The sequence below is a fragment of the Aethalodelphis obliquidens genome, unplaced genomic scaffold (assembly GCF_003676395.1).
Source record: "Aethalodelphis obliquidens isolate GAN/ISIS:26980383/991018 unplaced genomic scaffold, ASM367639v1 scaffold134, whole genome shotgun sequence".
Classification (NCBI taxonomy): Eukaryota; Metazoa; Chordata; class Mammalia; order Artiodactyla; family Delphinidae; genus Aethalodelphis; species Aethalodelphis obliquidens.
The window spans coordinates 955,465-973,608 of NW_020838078.1; the positions used below are offsets into that span (position 1 = coordinate 955,465).

Sequence of the window (18,144 nt, forward strand, 5' to 3'; positions counted from 1 at the left end):
GGATCTATTCATTCACCCATTTTATTACTTTCTAGTGCATTTTTTTTGGTTGTCGCTGTTACCATTTCTTTCTTGCTCTGCAACTGATAAACAAGTAACAGGAAACATACCTGGTCCTTTCATCCCAGTTATTCCATGGGAATTATCCCCCATACTAAAAATGCTTCCTCTCATGGATGTCTGGAACATCTCAATTTCCAGGATCTCTTTCCTTCTCTATTCTTTGCCATCTTTTTTCTCTTCCTGGGTCTGAAAATGCCTGTATCCTCCAAGAAAGACCTTTCATAGGAGTTTCACCCTAAACACTCTTCTTCTGCATCCACAATCCCTGCAACAGCTCTATTTCCATGAAGAGTATCTGGACTCCCAGCTCATTTATCTTCTGAATCCCAAGCCATTATACAGGAGTGTCTGCAGGGTATCTCTCTTTGGCAGGTCCACAGCACTGTAAATGCCCGTGTCCCATCCAATAACCATCAATCTCTCTTCCTACCAGCTTCCACTGTGTCCCTAAGAGAATCATCTACACCAGCAATTTCCCACTTTCCCAGGACACACGTCTCTTTCACACTTACATTAAATTATAATAGCTGCCTACTATCACTCTTGAAATATATATATGTATATATATATATATGTGTGTGTGTGTATATATATATATATATATATATATATATATATATATATATATATTTCCCTTCCTCCGGCTCCAGTTTTGCTGTATCTGAGCTCAGACCACACCATCTCCCCCTTCATGGATACCTTCCATGTTCCCAGTGGTCTGTTCCCAACTCTATAATGCAGTAGAGTGATTTCTAAAACATAAATCTGTTCCTGTCACTCCCCTGTGAAAACTCATCCATGGGGAGTCTGACGAGGCTGCATTTGGGGACTGGACGGAGTGAGGAGGGATCTTGTGTCAGCCAGGATTTCTGGTAGACGCCCCTATGCACTATCCACTTGTGGTGGTCGGGGGCGGAGAAGGGGCGGGATTGAGCCCCCTTCCCCCCTCCTCCTTACTGCGGAAAGCTGCAGAGCTAAGGGCACTCACTTCCTATTCACCAGTCAGCAGGGAGGAATCCTCTCAGCAGCCACGTAGGCATTCTCTTCTCTCTGGAGGAAAAGGCCCAGCAGCTGTCGGAGGAAAAGGCTCACCAGCTGTCAGAGCAAAAGGACATGTCGCAGCTAAGTAAGAATTTGGGTGATTCGAGTCCCCCGGCGGAGGCCCCTAAGCCTCCGGTCTATAGCCGCCCTACGGTTCTGATGCGGGCTCCGCCCGCCTCCTCTCGGGCTCCACCAGTCCCTTGGGATCCACCTCCGATTGATTTGCAGGCTTCATTGGCCGCTTGGCAGGCACCTCAGCCTGCTTGGGAGGCCCCGCAGGGCCAGCCGCCTGCCCCAGTGGCTCCCATGGCCCAACCTCCGGCCCTAGGGGGCCCGATGGTCCAGGCTCCCCCTCTGGGAGGCCCGATGGGCAAGCCTCCAACTCCGGGAGTCCTGATGATCCATCCTCCCCCTCCGGGAGCCCCGATGGCCCAGCCTCCAACTCCGGGAGTCCTGATGATGCATCCTTCAGCTCCCGGAGCCCCAATGGCGCATCCTCCCCCTCCGGGGACCCCAATGGCTCATCCTCCCCCTCCGGGGACCCCGATGGCGCATCCTCCCCCTCCTGGGACCCCGATGGTGCATCCTCCCCCTCCGGGGACCCCCATGGCGCATCCTCCCCCTCCGGGGACCCCCATGGCGCATCCTCCCCCTCCGGGGACACCGATGGCTCACCCTCCCCCTCCGGGGACACCGATGGCCCATCCTCCCCCTCCGGGGACCCCTATGGCTCAGCCTCCAGCTCCAGGAGTCCTGATTCCCCAGCCTCTGACTCCGGGAGTCCTGATGGTCCAGCCTCCTGCTCCAGGAGCCCCGATAGCCCAGCCTCCACCCCCGGCACCCTTGATGGCCCAGCCTCCGCCTCCAGGAACCCCGATGGCCAAGCCTCCAGGTCCTGGAGTCCTGATGATCCATCCTGCAGGCTCAAGAGCTCCGATCACCCAGCCTCCAGCTACAGGAGCCCCGATGGTGCAGCCGCCTGCGCCGGCCCCACCTGCGCAGCCTATGGCTTCCTGGGCCCCACAGGCTCAGCCTCTGATCCTGCAGATCCAGTCACAGGTTATAAGGGCTCCTCCGCAGGTTCCCCAGGGTCCGCAGGCCCCGCCAGCGCAGCTGGCCACACCCCCGGGCTGGCAGACCACTTCTCCGGGATGGCAGGCCCCACCGCAAGGCTGGCCAGCCACGCCCCTGGGCTGGCAGACCACACAGGTCACCTGGCCTGCTCCAACGATTGCCTGGCAGGCACCTCTACCTGTGCGCCCGGGGCCACCACCCATCCGACCGGGCCCACCGCCCATCCGCCCGGGCCCCCCGCCGGTGCGCCAGGCCCCACCCCCAATCCGCCAGGCACCTCCACTGATCCGCCAGGCACCGCCACCCATCCGACCTGCCCCGCAGGTCCTGGCCACCCCGCCGCCTCTCTGGCAGGCTCTGCCGCCCCCACCACCTCTGCGGCAGGCCCCACAAGCTCGGCTGCCCACCCCGCAGTTGAGGGCGGCTCCACCAATTCGGGCGGCCCCACAGGTGCCGACGGCCCCTCCAGCACTGCAGATGCCCACCGCACCTCCCGCTGTTCCGCAGGCGCCCCCGGCCGTGATGCCAGCCCCTCTGCCGGCCGCACTGTCAGCCCCGCAGGCTGTGCACTGCCCACCCATCATCTGGCAGGCCCCGAAAGGCCAAGCTCCGGTGCCACACGAGATGCCAACCTCAATGGAGTTCCAGGAAGTTCAGCAAGCCCAGGCCAGCCTGGCCTGGCAGGCTCCAAAGGCCCCCGGGCAATTCTGGCAGGCCCTGCCCACCCAGGAGGCCCAGAGGCAGGGCCCACCACTGGTTCAACTGGACCAGCCCTTTCACGGGGCCTCCGCCTCCCAAAAGGCCCTGCAAATCCAGCTACCCACCCAGCAGGCCCAGCCCTCGGGCTCGCAGGCAGAGCTGCCAGCCATGCACCTCCAGCCCTCCTGGCAGGGCCCCCCCTCAGCCTTGCAGGGCCAGCCCGGAGCCCCCTTAGTGGGGGCAAATTTTCCCATGGGCTCTGCTAAATCATTGATGACTCCATCAGGAGAATCCAGGGCCTCCTCTATAGACCGTAGGACCTCTTCAAAAGAACGTAGGACCTCTTCAAAGGAACGCAAGGCTCCTTCAAAGGACCGGATGATCTTCGGTGGCACTTTTTGTGCTCCCAGGGCAATGCCAACTGCTGGAGCACACCTGCCAACTCCCTGGAAAAACTTGCCTGCCGCATCTGAGACCTTTACTGCCACCCCAAGGGTCTTTCCATCTACCTCCCAGTTCCAGCCTGCCTCTTCTAATGCCTTCAAGGGCCCGTCTGCCACCTCAGAGACCCCAAAATCACTGCCACTTGCTCTGCAGGATCCATTTGCCTGCATTGAGGCCTTGCCTGCAGTCCCATGGGTTCCACAGCCCAACGTGAATGCCTCGAAGGCGTCCAAGGCAGGGCCCAGCATCCTGATGGCGACGGCAGCTGCCCCCAAGGCAATGGCCACCACTCAAGAGGCCTCGAAGACCTCCGCTGAGCCTCCACGTCGTTCGGGCAAGGCTACCCGGAAGAAGAAGCATCTGAATACCGAAGAGGAGGATGGCAGGGGCCAGATGCTGAGCATGCGCACCTGGCAGGCCCCCAGGCCCTGGGAAAGTGTGGACTTCAATGACTGGGAGGTTCAAACCCCTATCCAGGTCCTGTGTGACTGGGAGGGCCTGAGCACCTCCCATGGCCTGAGTGGCTGGGAGGGCCCGAGTACCTCCCGGATCCTGAGTGGCTGGGAAGGACCCAGCACTTCTTGGGCCCTGAGTGCCTGGGAGGGCCCGAGCACCTCAAGGGCCCTGGGTCTCTGGGAAAGCCCAGTTAGCCCTCCGTCCTTGATCATCTCTGAGCTCCCTAATCTTGCTCAGGGATTTGGTGCAACCCAAGATGACCCCAAGATGGAGACTCAGCCACTGTCTCCCTTGGATGAGAGAGCAAACGCACTGGTGCAGTTCCTCTTGGTCAAGGACCAAGCCAAGGTGCCCATCAAGCGCTCAGAGATGGTGAAATTCATCATCCGTGAATATAAAGATGAGTGCTTAGAAATCATCAGCCGTGCCAGCCACAAGCTGGAGTGTGTCTTTGGTTATCAATTGAAGGAAATTGATCCCAAAAACCACTCTTATATTCTCATCAACAAGGGTCGGAAGGGTGAAGCAGCGTCATCCTATTTAGACAGGCCCAAGGTAGGACTCCTGATGGTGGTTCTGAGCCTCATCTTTATGAAAGGCAATTGTGTCAGGGAGGACCTGATCTTTACTTTTCTGTACAAGTTAGGGCTGGATGTCCGGGAGACACATGGTCTCTTCGGAAATACAAAGAAGCTCATCACCGAAGTGTTTGTAAGAGAGAAGTACCTAGAGTACAGGAGAATCCCTTTTACTGAGCCAGCAGAATATGAGTTCCTCTGGGGCCCCCGAGCATTCCTCGAAATCAGCAAGATGCTTGTCCTGAAGTTTTTGGCCAAGCTCTATAAGAAAGATCCACGGTGCTGGCCATACCAGTACTATGAAGCGCTGGCAGAGTGTGAGTCTGAAGATTTGGATGAGGATGAGCCTGGCCCCGATGATAAAGCCGATGACCCCACCAGCAGCCCCCCTCCCCGCTAATATGGTTTAGCCGATATCTCATTGTTCCTTTGGGTCCCCGGCCTGAGGCCACTGACAGGGTGGGGTGGGGGGGACGTTTTGTTTCTGGTGTTTATGTTCCAGTTCTCTGTGTGTAAGTTTGAATTTCAATTTGCTTTCATATCTGCCAAAGCTTTGTACATTTTCATGTGGTGTTGATTTCAACTGGCTACTGTTCTATTTGGTATTTTGGCATCTGTATTTTTAAGTGAGATCTGTGATTCTCTGTTTTGTGTTATAATTGTTATGTTTTGCTATCAGAGTTGTGCTGGCTTTGTGAAATGAATTTGAGAAGCTATCCATCTCATTCTGGTACAGATTATGTAGCATCAAAATAGGCTGTTCTTCGAACGTTAAAATGACTCATCAGTAAAAGCTGTCTGCAGAAAAGTAAATATCTATATCTATATATATATATAAATATAATTTCAGCATAACATGGAAGTGTTTGTCTTTATTCTAATTTTTATTCTAGATAGTGCGAGCCAAGTTTTACCGTACTCTCCAAATACAGCTGAACATCAAGACAACTACCAGTGATAGTAGAAACCACGGTGACGAAACTGCTTTTCAAAGACAGTGCTACATGCATTGTAATTAGGCAGCGATTGCAATGGGTGGTGAAACGTAAGATTAAAGCAAAAGTAAAACTTAAGTCAGCAAGGCTGGATCAAGAGGAGGTTTTTAATCCTCTTGACTCCTCACAATAATCCTTCAAAGTAGGCATTATTCCCATTTTGTAGGTGAGTGTCTAAGGCTCAAGTAGAATAATTAAATGGGACATGTCTGTGCCAAGGCAATAATGTTGTAATTTGGAGCAGAAAATATTCTTAAGGTTATGTGAGAAGTGAGGACCATCTGCCTGCAGGACCACAGCTACCAAGTTTGTTAGCCACAGGGATGAATTGGCCAAAGGGGCATTGGTCAGTCATGTGGTGGGTGGTGGGTGTCCAGCAGCTCAGGAAATGTGGGTTTCATCAACACATTGACACGGGCATTGAAACACACTCCCTGCAAAACATCCAGGTTTAGAACAGGGAAAAGGAAATACCAGGCTTCACTGAACTGGGGATCCTGCAGATTGCAGGCAGTAGCGGGGAAGGAGGTGGACAACACGGAGGTCTAGCTGAAGCTCCTGGGAGGGGCCATCAGTTGTAACATACAGGGGACTTCAGCTGGCAACGTCTGATGTGCTAAATAGCCTTAGTCAGCCTTTGGGTGCAGGGCCTGGTGTGGGAGGGAGTGGATGTGGACAGGAGAGTTTCGGAGAAAGATATTCATGCACACCTGACCAGGCTGGTGTGTGCAAAAGGACTTTCCTGAAGGTACCACTGTCTTCACGTGGATTGGGACCATCAGCGCTTCTGCCATCTCTACTGTCCTAGAAGGATCCAGAACCCCACCCCTAAACCCCCCTTCTCTTGGTGAAGATGAAGTTCCAGAGAGGAGGTAAATGGCAAAAGTGGTATTCGTCTGCCCCCTAGTGGCCTGCCACAGTTCTGTTGCTCCTGCAGTGGCTCAGTGCAGCCCCTGCCGCAGTGAAGAAACACCCCAAATACCCTGGGTTTAGGCTAGTACTTGCTTCATAACCCTTGCCCATAATTCTACTTGCATTTGGGCCCAAACGTTTCTTCTTTTCTCTTATGTCATAGGGCAAGGTGAAACCTCCTCTCCACGTCCAATCCAGTTGCATTTAGGAAGCTGAGTTTCTAGAAGAGGAGATGAACTCATAAGATGCAGAGTCCATTCCCCGACTGCCCCCACCCTGGGACCTGCCTGGCTACAGGGGATCTTTGGTAAGTTGTCCAAGTGACCAGGTTTTCCAGAAATTCTGAAGAAGTTTCTTGTAAGCTCTGTGGTTCAGAGAGTATTGGGCTACTGCCCCAATCAGTCTTTAGTTATTTTGACGACAACAGCAAATGCCCATTGAAGGCAACAGCCCTGTCCCAACTGAGAAGTATCCCCCAAAGAGGCTTTGCTGGGCCAGAAAAGTGACACATAGGTCTAGTATTTCTTATTTGGTTTTAGTTTATTTATTATGTTTTTTAAAGTTTTCTCCAAATCATTCACTCATGGGGGACTTGAGCAAGTGGCTTTTTATGGAGCAAAATTTGGAAAGTAGCATCATATGACTTTGGTGCCATGCTTAAGGTGTGGCTTTACTTCAGGGCAGAAAGGCTCACTTCCCATTGACAATCCTTAATCTCATTTATCCCATCATCGGATATAAAGCAAATACCTAATTTAAGCAATGTCAAGGGCTTAAGACCTGACTAGAGTTAAAATGTAATTAAAGATAAGTTACAATAATAATACAATTGTAACTACAAACAAACAAACTTGACCAAATATTCCACTGAAAGGTTTAAGAAAGAACAGCTTCTTTGGAGAAATGTCATGAAAAACCTAGGGGTGAAACAGGAATAAAGACACAGACTTACTAGAGAATGGACTTGAGGCTATGGGGAGGGGGAAGGGTAAACGGTGACAAAGCGATAGAGAGGCATGGACATATATACACTACCAAGCGTAAGGTAGATAGCTAGTGGGAAGCAGCCGCATAGCACAGGGAGATCAGCTCGGTGCTTTGTGACCGCCTGGAGGGGTGGGATAGGGAGGGTGGGAGGGAGGGAGACGCAAGCTGGAAGAGATATGGGAATGTATGTATATATATAGCTGATTCATTTTGTTGTGAAGCTGAAACTAACATACCATTGTAGAGCAATTATACTCCAATAAAGATGTTAAAAAAAAAAAAAAAACTAGGGGAGAAAAAAAAAAAGAAAGAACAGCTGACATTATGAAATCAGAAGGCAGAAAACAAAAATCCAGGAAAATGGGAAACTACAGGGTAAGAAGCAATGAGAGAAAATTCAAGACCCATTATTTCAAAGTTCTAAAATATAGATAAATTTAGTATGAAGATTTTTATTGTAAAATGAAGAAACCTAAAACCTCTATAAACTAAATGGGCAAAAGATAACAGGTGACAAAAAACAAAAGAAATACAAATGGAAAATGACATTGTAAACTGTTTCACCTCACTAATACGTGAGGACAATATTACCTATTATAAATATTAGACCAGTATTCCAGCTTTCATTTATTAAATTAGCATAGAATGAAATAAAAGCCCATGGAATATCCAATGCAAATAAAGTTATCATGAAACTGGCACCCAGTTTATATGGCTGATGAAACTATAAATTACTACAAATTACCCTGAAATAAATTCAGTCAACTGCATCTCCAAGAGATTTAAAAATATTAACACTATCTTACCTACAAATTCTTCATATAGGAATATATTGAATGGAAATAATCTGTAGTGGGGGCAGAAGCTTTTTCACAAGGAAAACTACTCAGGAAAGTGGAGGAGACATTATGATATGCACAGCTGCCCTCTACCCCCATACAAACATACTAGCATCAAGGTGGTCCAGTGAGCTTTCTGCTGAAAAGACCAAAGGTTTCCTCAGAAAACCACGTGCAGTTTTCTCCAGCACAAAATTGTGTGCAGCAAAGCAGAGACATGAAATCTGTGCCTGAAAAATTTGAAAGTGGGTGCTAGCAGGTTCCCATCAAAGCTGTGGAATGATCTCAGCCATTTCCGATTAAGCTGTAGACTCTTCAAGAAGAGAAATTTAAAATGTTTCCCAAAGTGGTGGAATCCAGGCATTGTTGTACAGGATGTTAAGTTATAAGCAAGGTAATATCTTAGGATGCTTACCTAGAAATGATGATCTGAATTTTAGAATAATACAGGGAATGGTAAAGCAGGGAATGGTAACTAATCCCATGGGTGCACCACAAATTCAAGTGAGTGGGCACATTTTTTGGTACCAATAAATAAGTACATTGGTATATCAAAATAAAAAAAGAGAGAGAGAGAGAGAGAGAGAGGGAGAGAGAGAGAAGCCCTACTGTATAGCACAGGGGACTCTGCTCAATATTCTGTAACAACCTAAATGGGAATAGAGTTTGAAAAAGAATATATACATGTATATGTATAACTGAATCACTTTGCTGTACACCTGTAACTAACAACATTGTTAATCAACTATATGCCAACATAAAATATTTTTTGAAAAAAAAACAGAAAGAAGCCTCTGACATTTAGATCACAAACTTCCTGTTTTCTTTTGTTTCCAATCCAGAAAGTCCTGTGTGTACAAGAAAGACATGCAGGATAGTAGATCTGGCTTCTCTGGAGGGAATCTCTGGGAAAGGAAGCCTAGCAATCCATCTGTAGAGCACAAGCTATAGTGCAAGCAATGTCATTCTTCCAAATTGTTCAAAGGGTCCTATTGTGAATCCCATGGAGAGATTTATAACACTACTAGGCCACTGGTCTGATCCCCTAATCCTTTAAGATTCTGAAAGTTACTCTGGCTCCTTTTTGTTTTAAGAGATGAAGCCTACATGGGGAGCCTCCTTCATTCTAAGTTTTCTCCTATTTTGCTTGGTGGCACCGCAGGAATCCTCCTGGGGTCTCAGAGAGATGCCTTCTCAGTACAAATGACTTCACTCTGCAAACTGCCCATCCATTTCCCAGCAAGACTGGCTTTCTTTGCCCTCACTTGTTCAGAGTAACTTCAGCTTGAGGTTCTCAGAGGGTTAATAGAGGGATTGAGGTTGTCCAATCAACCAGCAATAACCACAGAAGCATTTCCTATCTAGTAGCCTTCCTGGGGTGTGCTTTCTAGTGACTCAGACTCTTCCCTGAAACAGAGCCAGCTGGGGCCACAAAGCTGTGGGATTTGAGTGCTGGTTTTCTTGGCTTCTACAAGACATACTTAAAAACATTTTGTTTTGAAATAATTATTGATTCATAGAAAGTTGCAAAGATTGTACAGGACAGTCTTCTGCATCTTTCATCTAATTTTCCCCAATGTTTACATCTTAAATAACGGTAGTACAATATCAAAGACATTGACATTGGTACTATGTATATTTCAATGATATTTTATCACAAAAAACTGTGGACTCTGTAAACATCACCTCAATCAACATACAGAACTGTTCCACCACTACAAAGATTTCTCTCATGCTGCTCTTTATAGTCATGTGCATCACTTCCCCAACATCCCCCTGGCGATCATTGCCCTGTTCTTCTTCTCTGTAATTTTGTCAGTTTGAGAATGTTATATAAATGGAATCTACCTTTGAGTGGCATTTTTTCCACTCACTATAAAGCCTTTGTTATCCATCCAAGTTGTTGTGTGTATCAGTACATAGTTCATTCGTTTGCAGTGCTGCAAAAACATTTACCTGTGAAGGACATTTTGGTTGTTTCCAGCTTTGATCTCCTACAAAGCTGCTATGAACATCCCTGTGCATGGGATGGACATAAATATTGTATGGACATAAATTTTCATTTATCTGCGATAAATGCCCCTGGGTATAATCGCTGGGTGGTATGGTAAATGAATGGTTATTGTTTTAAAGAAACTACCAAACTACTTTCCAGAGTGGTTGTAGCATTTTACATTCCCACCAGCAGTGTACGAGAGATCCATTTATTTCATATCCTCACCAACAGTTGGTGTAGTCAGTTAAAAAAACTGTAGCTGTCGGGCTTCCCTGGTGGTGCAGTGGTTGAGAGTCTGCCTGCCGATGCAGGAGATGCGGGTTCGTGCCCCAGTCCAGGAGGATCCTACATGCCGCAGAGTGGCTGGGGCCGTGAGCCATGGCCGCTGAACCTGTGCTTCCAGAGGCTGTGCTCCGCAACAGGAGAGTCCACAACAGTGAGAGGCCCACGTACCGCAAAAAAAAAAAAAAAATGTAGCTGTCCTAGTAGGTGTGTCCTAATACCACAAAAATTTCTAAATAAATTTTTGTTTGTTTTATAATATGGGATTTGGGGGTGTTCTTTATGTAATCTAGATCTGAGTCATTTATTATATATGCAATTTGAAAGTGTTTTTTTCCCAGTCCGTAGTTTTGCTTTTTATCCTTGTAACAGGGCCTTTCACACAGCAAAAGTTTTAAATTTTGATGAAGTTCAATTTACTGATTTTTTTCTCCTATGTATCATGATTTCATATCTAAGTACTTTTTATCAGACTGTAGGTCCTAAAGATTTTCTTCTGTTTTCTTCTATAAGTTTAATAGTTTTATATCTTATATTTAAATCTATGATCCATTTTGAATTTATTGTGTATGAAGTATGACATTTAGGCCGAGATCCTTTTTCTTTTCCATATTCTTTTTCCTTTTTTTGGGGGGGGGGGCTATGGATGTCCAGTTGTTACAGTAACATTTATTGAAAAGACTATGCTTTCAACATCTAATTGCTTTAGCACATTTGTCAAAAAATAGTTTAGCTCTGCTTGTGTGGGCTAGTTCTGTCTCATTGATTTGTGAATCTATCCCTCCAGTGATAACTACACCACCTTGATTACTGTGGCTATTATAAGACTTGAAATCAAGTACAGTGATTTTTCCCACATTATTCCTCTCTTTCAAAATTATTTTTAGCTATTCTAGATTCTTCGACTTTCAATATCAATTTTAAAATAAGATTGCCAATTTTTTTTTTTTTTTTTTTTTGCGGTACGCGGCCCTCCCACTGTTGTGGCCTCTCCCGTTGCAGAGCACAGGCTCCGGACACACAGGCTCAGCGGCCATGGCTCACGGGCCCAGCCGCTCCGCGGCATGCGGGATCCTCCCAGACCGGGGCGTGAACCCGTGTCCCCTGCATCGTCAGGCGGACTCTCAACCACTGCACCACCAGGGAAGCCCAAGATTGCCAATTTTAAAATAAGATTGTCTATAAAAAATTTGCTGGGATTTTTAAAAGAAATTTAGTTAAACTTATATATGAAGTTGGGGAGAATTGACATTTTTTACTATGTTGAGTCTTCCAATCCATAAAGACAGTATATCTCTCCATTTATTTGGATCTTCTTTGATGTCTTTCATCAGCATTTTGTATTTTTCAGTGTACAAGTACTGGATATGTTTGTTAGATTTATACCTAAGCATCTCATTCTTCACGAGTGATTACAAATTATATTACATTTACATTTCAGTTTCCATGTGTTCAATGCTAGTGTATAGAGATTTGTATGTTGGTCTTGTAGCCTGCAGCTTGCTGAACTCCCATGTTAGTTCTGAGAGTTTGATTCCTTAGGATTTCCTATGTAGTCCATTGCGTCATCTGCAAATAGGGACAATTTTATTTCTTCCTTTCTATCTGTATACCTTTTTTTTCCTTTTACTGTCTTGTGCTGAGCTTCACATAATATATTGGACTGGAGGGGTGAAAGCAGATATCCTTGCCTTATTTTGATGGTGGGGGAAAAAAGTCTTTCACCATTTAAGTATAATGTCACCTGTAGGTTACCTGATGTGCTTTATCAAGTTGAAGAAGTTCCCTTCTATTCTTATTTTTCTTAGGGATTTTATCATAAAAGAGTGTCAAACATTTTATTAAATGTTTTTTCTGCATTGATTTCTTTGATCATGTGATTTTTGCTATTTAACCTATTAACAGGATGGATAACATTAATTTATTTTTGAAAATTAAAGCAGCCTTGCATTCTTGGAATAAACCCCACTTTTGCTGAATTTTATTTACCAATATTTTGTTAGGATTTTTACAACCATGTTCACGAGGGATGTTGGTCTGTAGTTTTTCATTCTTTCTTTCTTTTTTTGGGAGGTATGGGGGAGGGGGTACTGTGTTTGTCTGATTTTGGTACCAGAGCATTACCAATTTCATAAAACATTCTTTCCTCTTTGGCTTTTTTGGAAGAGATTGTATAAAATTTGTGTTAAATCTTTAAACAGAATTCTCTAATGAAACCATCGATTTTACAAGAAATTAGTTTCTAATATAGTCTTGCTTCAGGATGGAGGGAATTCTGCTGCACATAAGTATAACATCCAGTGGAGTTTCCAAAGAGAAGATACCAGCCTATACCTGAAGATGATCCAAGAATGGGTGTCATTGTTTCTCCTTTGGGAGAACCCAGGGTCAGCACCAGCCCCTACCTCAGAGTCAAGGGCAAAGTCCAGCCTGGACTGCAGCATATGACTGATGTCTGAAATTCCAAGTATATCACAAGTTTCCCCATTTCTGCCTTCCATTGCCAAGCAGGGCGTTTGGCCCTGGTCTCTGAGCTCTCGCTCTCTTTTACCCAGTGTGTGGCTCATTTTCACTCTCTTATGAATTTCTACAATTTAAAAGAAGATATTAGCATATTTACCCAGAAGAGTTGAAATTGTTAAGGATAAAATAAGAATTGAAACAGAACCAGAACAAAAAAATTCACAATTTTTATGGAAACACGAAAGACCCCAAATAGCCAAAGCAATCTTGAGAAAGAAAAACCGAGCTGGAGGAATCATGCTCCCTGACTTCAGACTATATTACAAAGCTACAGTAATCAAGATAGTGTAGTACTGGTACAAAAACAGAAATAGAGATCAATGGAACAGGATAGAAAGCCCAGAGATAAACCCAAGCACATATGGTCACCTTACTTTTGATAAAAGAGGCAAGAATATACAATGGAGGAAAGACAGCCTCTTCAATAAGTGGTCCTGGGAAAACTGGACAGCTACATGTAGAAGAATGAAATTAGAACACTCCTTAACACCATACACAAAAATAAACTCAAAATGGATTAAAGACCTAAATGTAAGGCCAGACACTATAAAGCTCTTAGAGGAAAACATAGGCAGAACACTCTATGACATAAATCACAGCAAGATCCTTTTTGACCCACCTCCTAGAGAAATGGAAATAAAAACAAAAATAAAGAAATGGGACCTAATGAAACTTAAAAGCTTTTGCATAGCAAAGGAAACTATAAACAAGATGAAAGGACAACCCTCAGAATGGGAGAAAATATTTGCAAATGAAGCAACTGACAAAGGATTAATCTCCAAAATCTACAAGCAGCTCATGCAGCTCAATAACAAAAAAAACAAACAACCCAATCCAAAATTGGGTAGAAGGGCTTCCCTGGTGGCGCAGTGGTTGAGAGTCCGCCTGCCGATGCAGGGGACATGGGTTCGTGCCCCGGTCTGGGAAGATGTCACATGCCACGGAGCGGCTGGGCCCATGAGCCATGGCCGCTGAGCCTGTGCATCCTGAGCCTGTGCTCTGCAACGGGAGAGGCCACAACAGTGAGAGGCCCGCGTACCGAAAAAAAAAAAAAATTGGGCAGAAGACCTAAACAGACATTTCTCCAAAGATATACAGATTGCCAACAAATACATGAAAGGATGGGCAACATCATTAATCATTAGAGAAATGCAAATCAAAACTACAATGAGGTATCACCTCATACCAGTCAGAATGGCCATCATCAAAAAATCTACAAACAATAAATGCTGGAGAGGGTGTGGAGGAAAGGGAGCCCTCTTGTTGTTGGTGGGAATGTAAATTGATACAGCCACTATGGAGAACAGTATGGAGGTTCCTTAGAAACTAAAAATAGAACTACCCTACGACCCAGCAATCCCACTACTGGGCATATACCCTGAGAAAACCATAATTCAAAAAGAGTCATGTACCACAATGTTCATTGCAGCTCTATTTACAATAGCCAGTACATGGAAGAAACCTAAGTGTCCATCAAAGGACTAATGGATAAAAATGATGTTGCCCATATATACAATGGAATATTACTGAGCCATAAAAAGAAACAAAATTGAGTTATTTGTAGTGAGGTGGATTGGCCTAGAGTCTGTCATACAGAGTGAAGGAAGTCAGAAAGAGAAAAACAAATACTGTATGCTAACACATATATATGGAATATAAAAAAAAATTTTCTGAAGAACCTAAGGGCAGGACAGGAGTAAAGATGCAGACATACAGAATGGACTTAAGGACATGGCAAGGGGGAAGGGTAAGCTGGGACAAAGTGAGAGAGTGGCTTGGACATGTATACACTACCAAATTAAAATAGATAGCTAATGGGAAGCAGCCACATAGCACAGGGAGATCAGCTCCACACTTTGTGACCACCTAAAGGGTGGGATAGGGAAGGTGGAAGGGAGATGCAAGAGGGAGGAGATATGGGGATATATGTATATATACATAGTTGATTCACTTTGTTATAAAACAGAAACTAACACACCGTTGTAAAGTAATTATACTCCATTAAAGATATTAAAAAAACAAGAATTGAAAATATACTCAAAATATACTCAAATATAGTGGTGGTAAAGGCAGTGAGTTCTATAGTCTGGGACTTAGGTACTATCATTACACTTGCTACAGTGTAATGGTTTTTTGAGGTTTTTTTTGAGGTTTCTCTGCAATGAGTAGGCTGATAGCATACATTTGCAACTTCATGCCATCATCCTGTTACCCAGCTCCATGTTTAGGCAGAAGTGTTCAGCAAGAGGAAAATCAACATTTCAGTTAATTTATTTCTATATTAACCAGTAAGTTTACAGAGATAGCCAAAGGCAATAGTGGTTAAAGAAAGCTTATATTCAGATGAGGTGCCATTCAAGATTCTTTTGTTTCTGCTTCATGGGTTGACCACTTACCCTTAGATAAGGGGAACATCTACTATTAGGGTTCACATGGTTCTGGAAAAGCAACAAAAGAGTGAAGACACAGATAAAAGTCCCCATTATCATGGCGCTTACATTATAGTGAAGAGAGGTGAGTCACAAACAAATGAGGAAATGTCAGTAGTGACAATACTGTGTAGAAATTAAAACAAGACGAATTATAGGGAGATAAAGGGGCTCTGTAGATAGTGTGATCAGAAAAGGACTCTGAGAAATTCATATTTACATTGATATTTTAAAGACAGAATGGAGTCAGACCACATAAAAGGCTGGGACAATAGCATTCTAAGAAGAGGAATTGCCTAGTGCCAAGGTCATCAGGAGGAGGTATTCATGGACTGGGTACAGAACATATTTCAGTGTGCCTGGAGCAGACTGAGTGGTCAAGGTTGGTGTGAGTGCTTGCCCTTTTTTTTGGCGATGGACACCCATAAATGAGGAGGGTAACTTGGGAACATTGATTTGCCTTGCTCTCCCATTAGCTGATTAGGGGTTGGTGCACAATATCCTTGTCTACAGATTGCACACAGGATCCCTTAAGAAGTCCATCTGTGGAAATGAGTGGGCTGAGGATATATGAATCAGGTTTGTGCAGCTGGCCAGGGCTACTGGGGCCAGCTGGCCTTAGGATCACATTTGTCACTTCTTCCATGACTTCGATAAGATGGATGTAACCTCACTTGTCTCTAATGTGATGCGTACTTCCTAGTCGTTTGGGTACATTGTAAAAAGGATATACCTAAAGGAATTCCCTGGTGGTCCAGTGGTTAGGACTATGCACTCTTACTGTTTAGGGCCCAGGTTTGATCCCTGGTGGGGAAACTAAGATCCCACATGCTGCGCAGCCAGAAAAAAAAATAAGAGAGAGAGAGAGAGAGAGAGAGAGAGAGAGAGAGAGAGAGAGAGACATCGACGGGTGTGCCTGAGAAATTTTTTTTAAAATAATAAAACACCTAAAAAATGACCCAAAAAATGGATATACCTAAGGGAAGTTTTTCTTGAAGTCTTTGAGAGGAGGCATTATTCAAAAATTAATACTAGTTTCAGAGAAAGCTACCTCAGTTTGAGGAAAGGGCCAGCTGTGTTCAAATAATTCTAGAAAAATAGATGAGCCATCTCCTTTTAAGGCTGTCTGAGTTTCATCTGTGTGGTTTAGGTACCAAAATGAGTCCAGGTCTGTGTTGTAGAATTCCCTGAAGAGTTTATATGGTATTCATGGAGAGGCAGACAGTGCTAGTGACTTCCTCGTCCAGGGAAGCATGTAGGGAGCATGGTACTGATCAAAATGAATTCCTATGCTCTTGGAAACCAGGAGCCACCAGAGACTTAGATGCCCTTCCTAGGGGCATGCTGTGTGCTGATGCCTAGAAGATAAAGCTAGGAGTTCCAGTCCATCATCACTGGTCATTCTGAACCCTGGGTTAACACCTCTGGGGCCCCACAGCCATGTTAAAGTCTACACTTTGGTTATGATTCCTGATCTCTGGAGGGTGGGGGAAAGAAATACATTTTAAAGGGAACCCAGAGTCTGCAGGAATGAAAGGGAAGCAGGTTGCACTGAGGGAGAGAATCACATAATAAAGTCACTAATTCCTGATTGTTTCAGGAGACAATGAGATGAAATACACTGTCTGAAATCAAGGTCTTGTGAAAGCACACGAAAGGCTTCCTACCAATTCATACAAGTTTTGATTTTTTTTAATGCATCCCCATCAAGGTAATAAATAAAATCAACTTTTTGTTTCAGCTCTAACATGCAAAGGTCTTTCTGTACTTAAATGAAGAACAACCTCGACAAACAGACAATCAATGAGTTTTCTTGGACACTTCAGAGAACTGAGGCTGCAAAGCAATACAAGCACCCAGAAATGTAGAGAGAAGGAAACTCCAGTGAGTTGCAAGATGTGAAATTCTGGGGCAGAAGCTCTGGAAGCCAGAGGCTGGAGGAAAGCCTTCACAGAGAGCAGTGCTGAAACCTCATCCCATCTGGGGGAAGGATGTCTACCCACTCCAGCCTCACTCCAGTATTCCTGTGTCAACTAAGGAATAAGAAAATTGAAGCCAACAGGTGAGAGAGCTCCAGGGAAATAGGCTGGGGGCATCACAGTCAAGAAAGAAGGTAGGAGATGGGAAAAACTCTAGGGAGGGACAGAGACATCTGTAAAGATCCCCACGACAGAAGCACACTGTACCCCTAAAGACTGAGACTTAATCAGAAGCTTAAAGAAAACTCCTGCCCCACGCTCCACCTCCTCACTAACAAACCTCCAACAAGAGCAATGGATTAGTGCAAGAGTTGCAAGTTGCAGAATCTCTCTGAAGATCAGTACAAAGGGCCCTGAAATTCAACACCCATTCATGACAAATACTCCTGAAAAACTAGAAATAGAAGTGATCTTCCTAACTTAATAAAATGTTTATATGAAAAATGTGCTGCTAACATCATACTTAATGATTAGAGACTCAACACTTTGCCTCTAAGATCAGGACAGCATGGCAGTGTTGACAGTATAGACACACAGATCAATGAAACAAAAGAGAAAACCCAGAATAGACTGTCACAAATATAGTCAACTACTTTTTGACAAAGATGCAAAGGCAAGTCAATGAAGAAAGAATATTCTTTTCAAAAAATGATGGTGGAAATATTGTAAGTCCATATGCAAAAAGTAAATTTTGATGCTGATCCCACATCTTACACGAAAAGTAACTCAAAATGTATCATAGAACTAAATATAAAATGTTAAACAATATAACTTTTAGAATAAAACAGAGAAGAAAGCTTGCATGCCTTTGGATTTGTTGATGGGTTCCTAGATACAACAAAAAAGC

At 44.8% G+C, this 18,144-nt stretch overlaps 1 protein-coding gene across 1 annotated transcript; it reads left to right on the top strand.

The window, feature by feature from the left end:
* Positions 1-976: 976 nt before the first annotated feature.
* Positions 977-5,201, top strand: MAGEL2 (MAGE family member L2). The gene has a single exon (XM_027099615.1). It carries the CDS (start codon positions 1,177-1,179, stop codon positions 4,753-4,755), a length of 3,579 nt encoding a protein of 1,192 aa, XP_026955416.1. The 5' UTR covers positions 977-1,176; the 3' UTR covers positions 4,756-5,201.
* Positions 5,202-18,144: the final 12,943 nt, after the last annotated feature.

Coding starts and splice junctions, on each gene's coding strand:
- MAGEL2 (XM_027099615.1), top strand. CDS start 1,177: ATGTCGCAGCTAAGTAAGAATTTGGGTGATTCGAGTCCCCCGGCGGAG.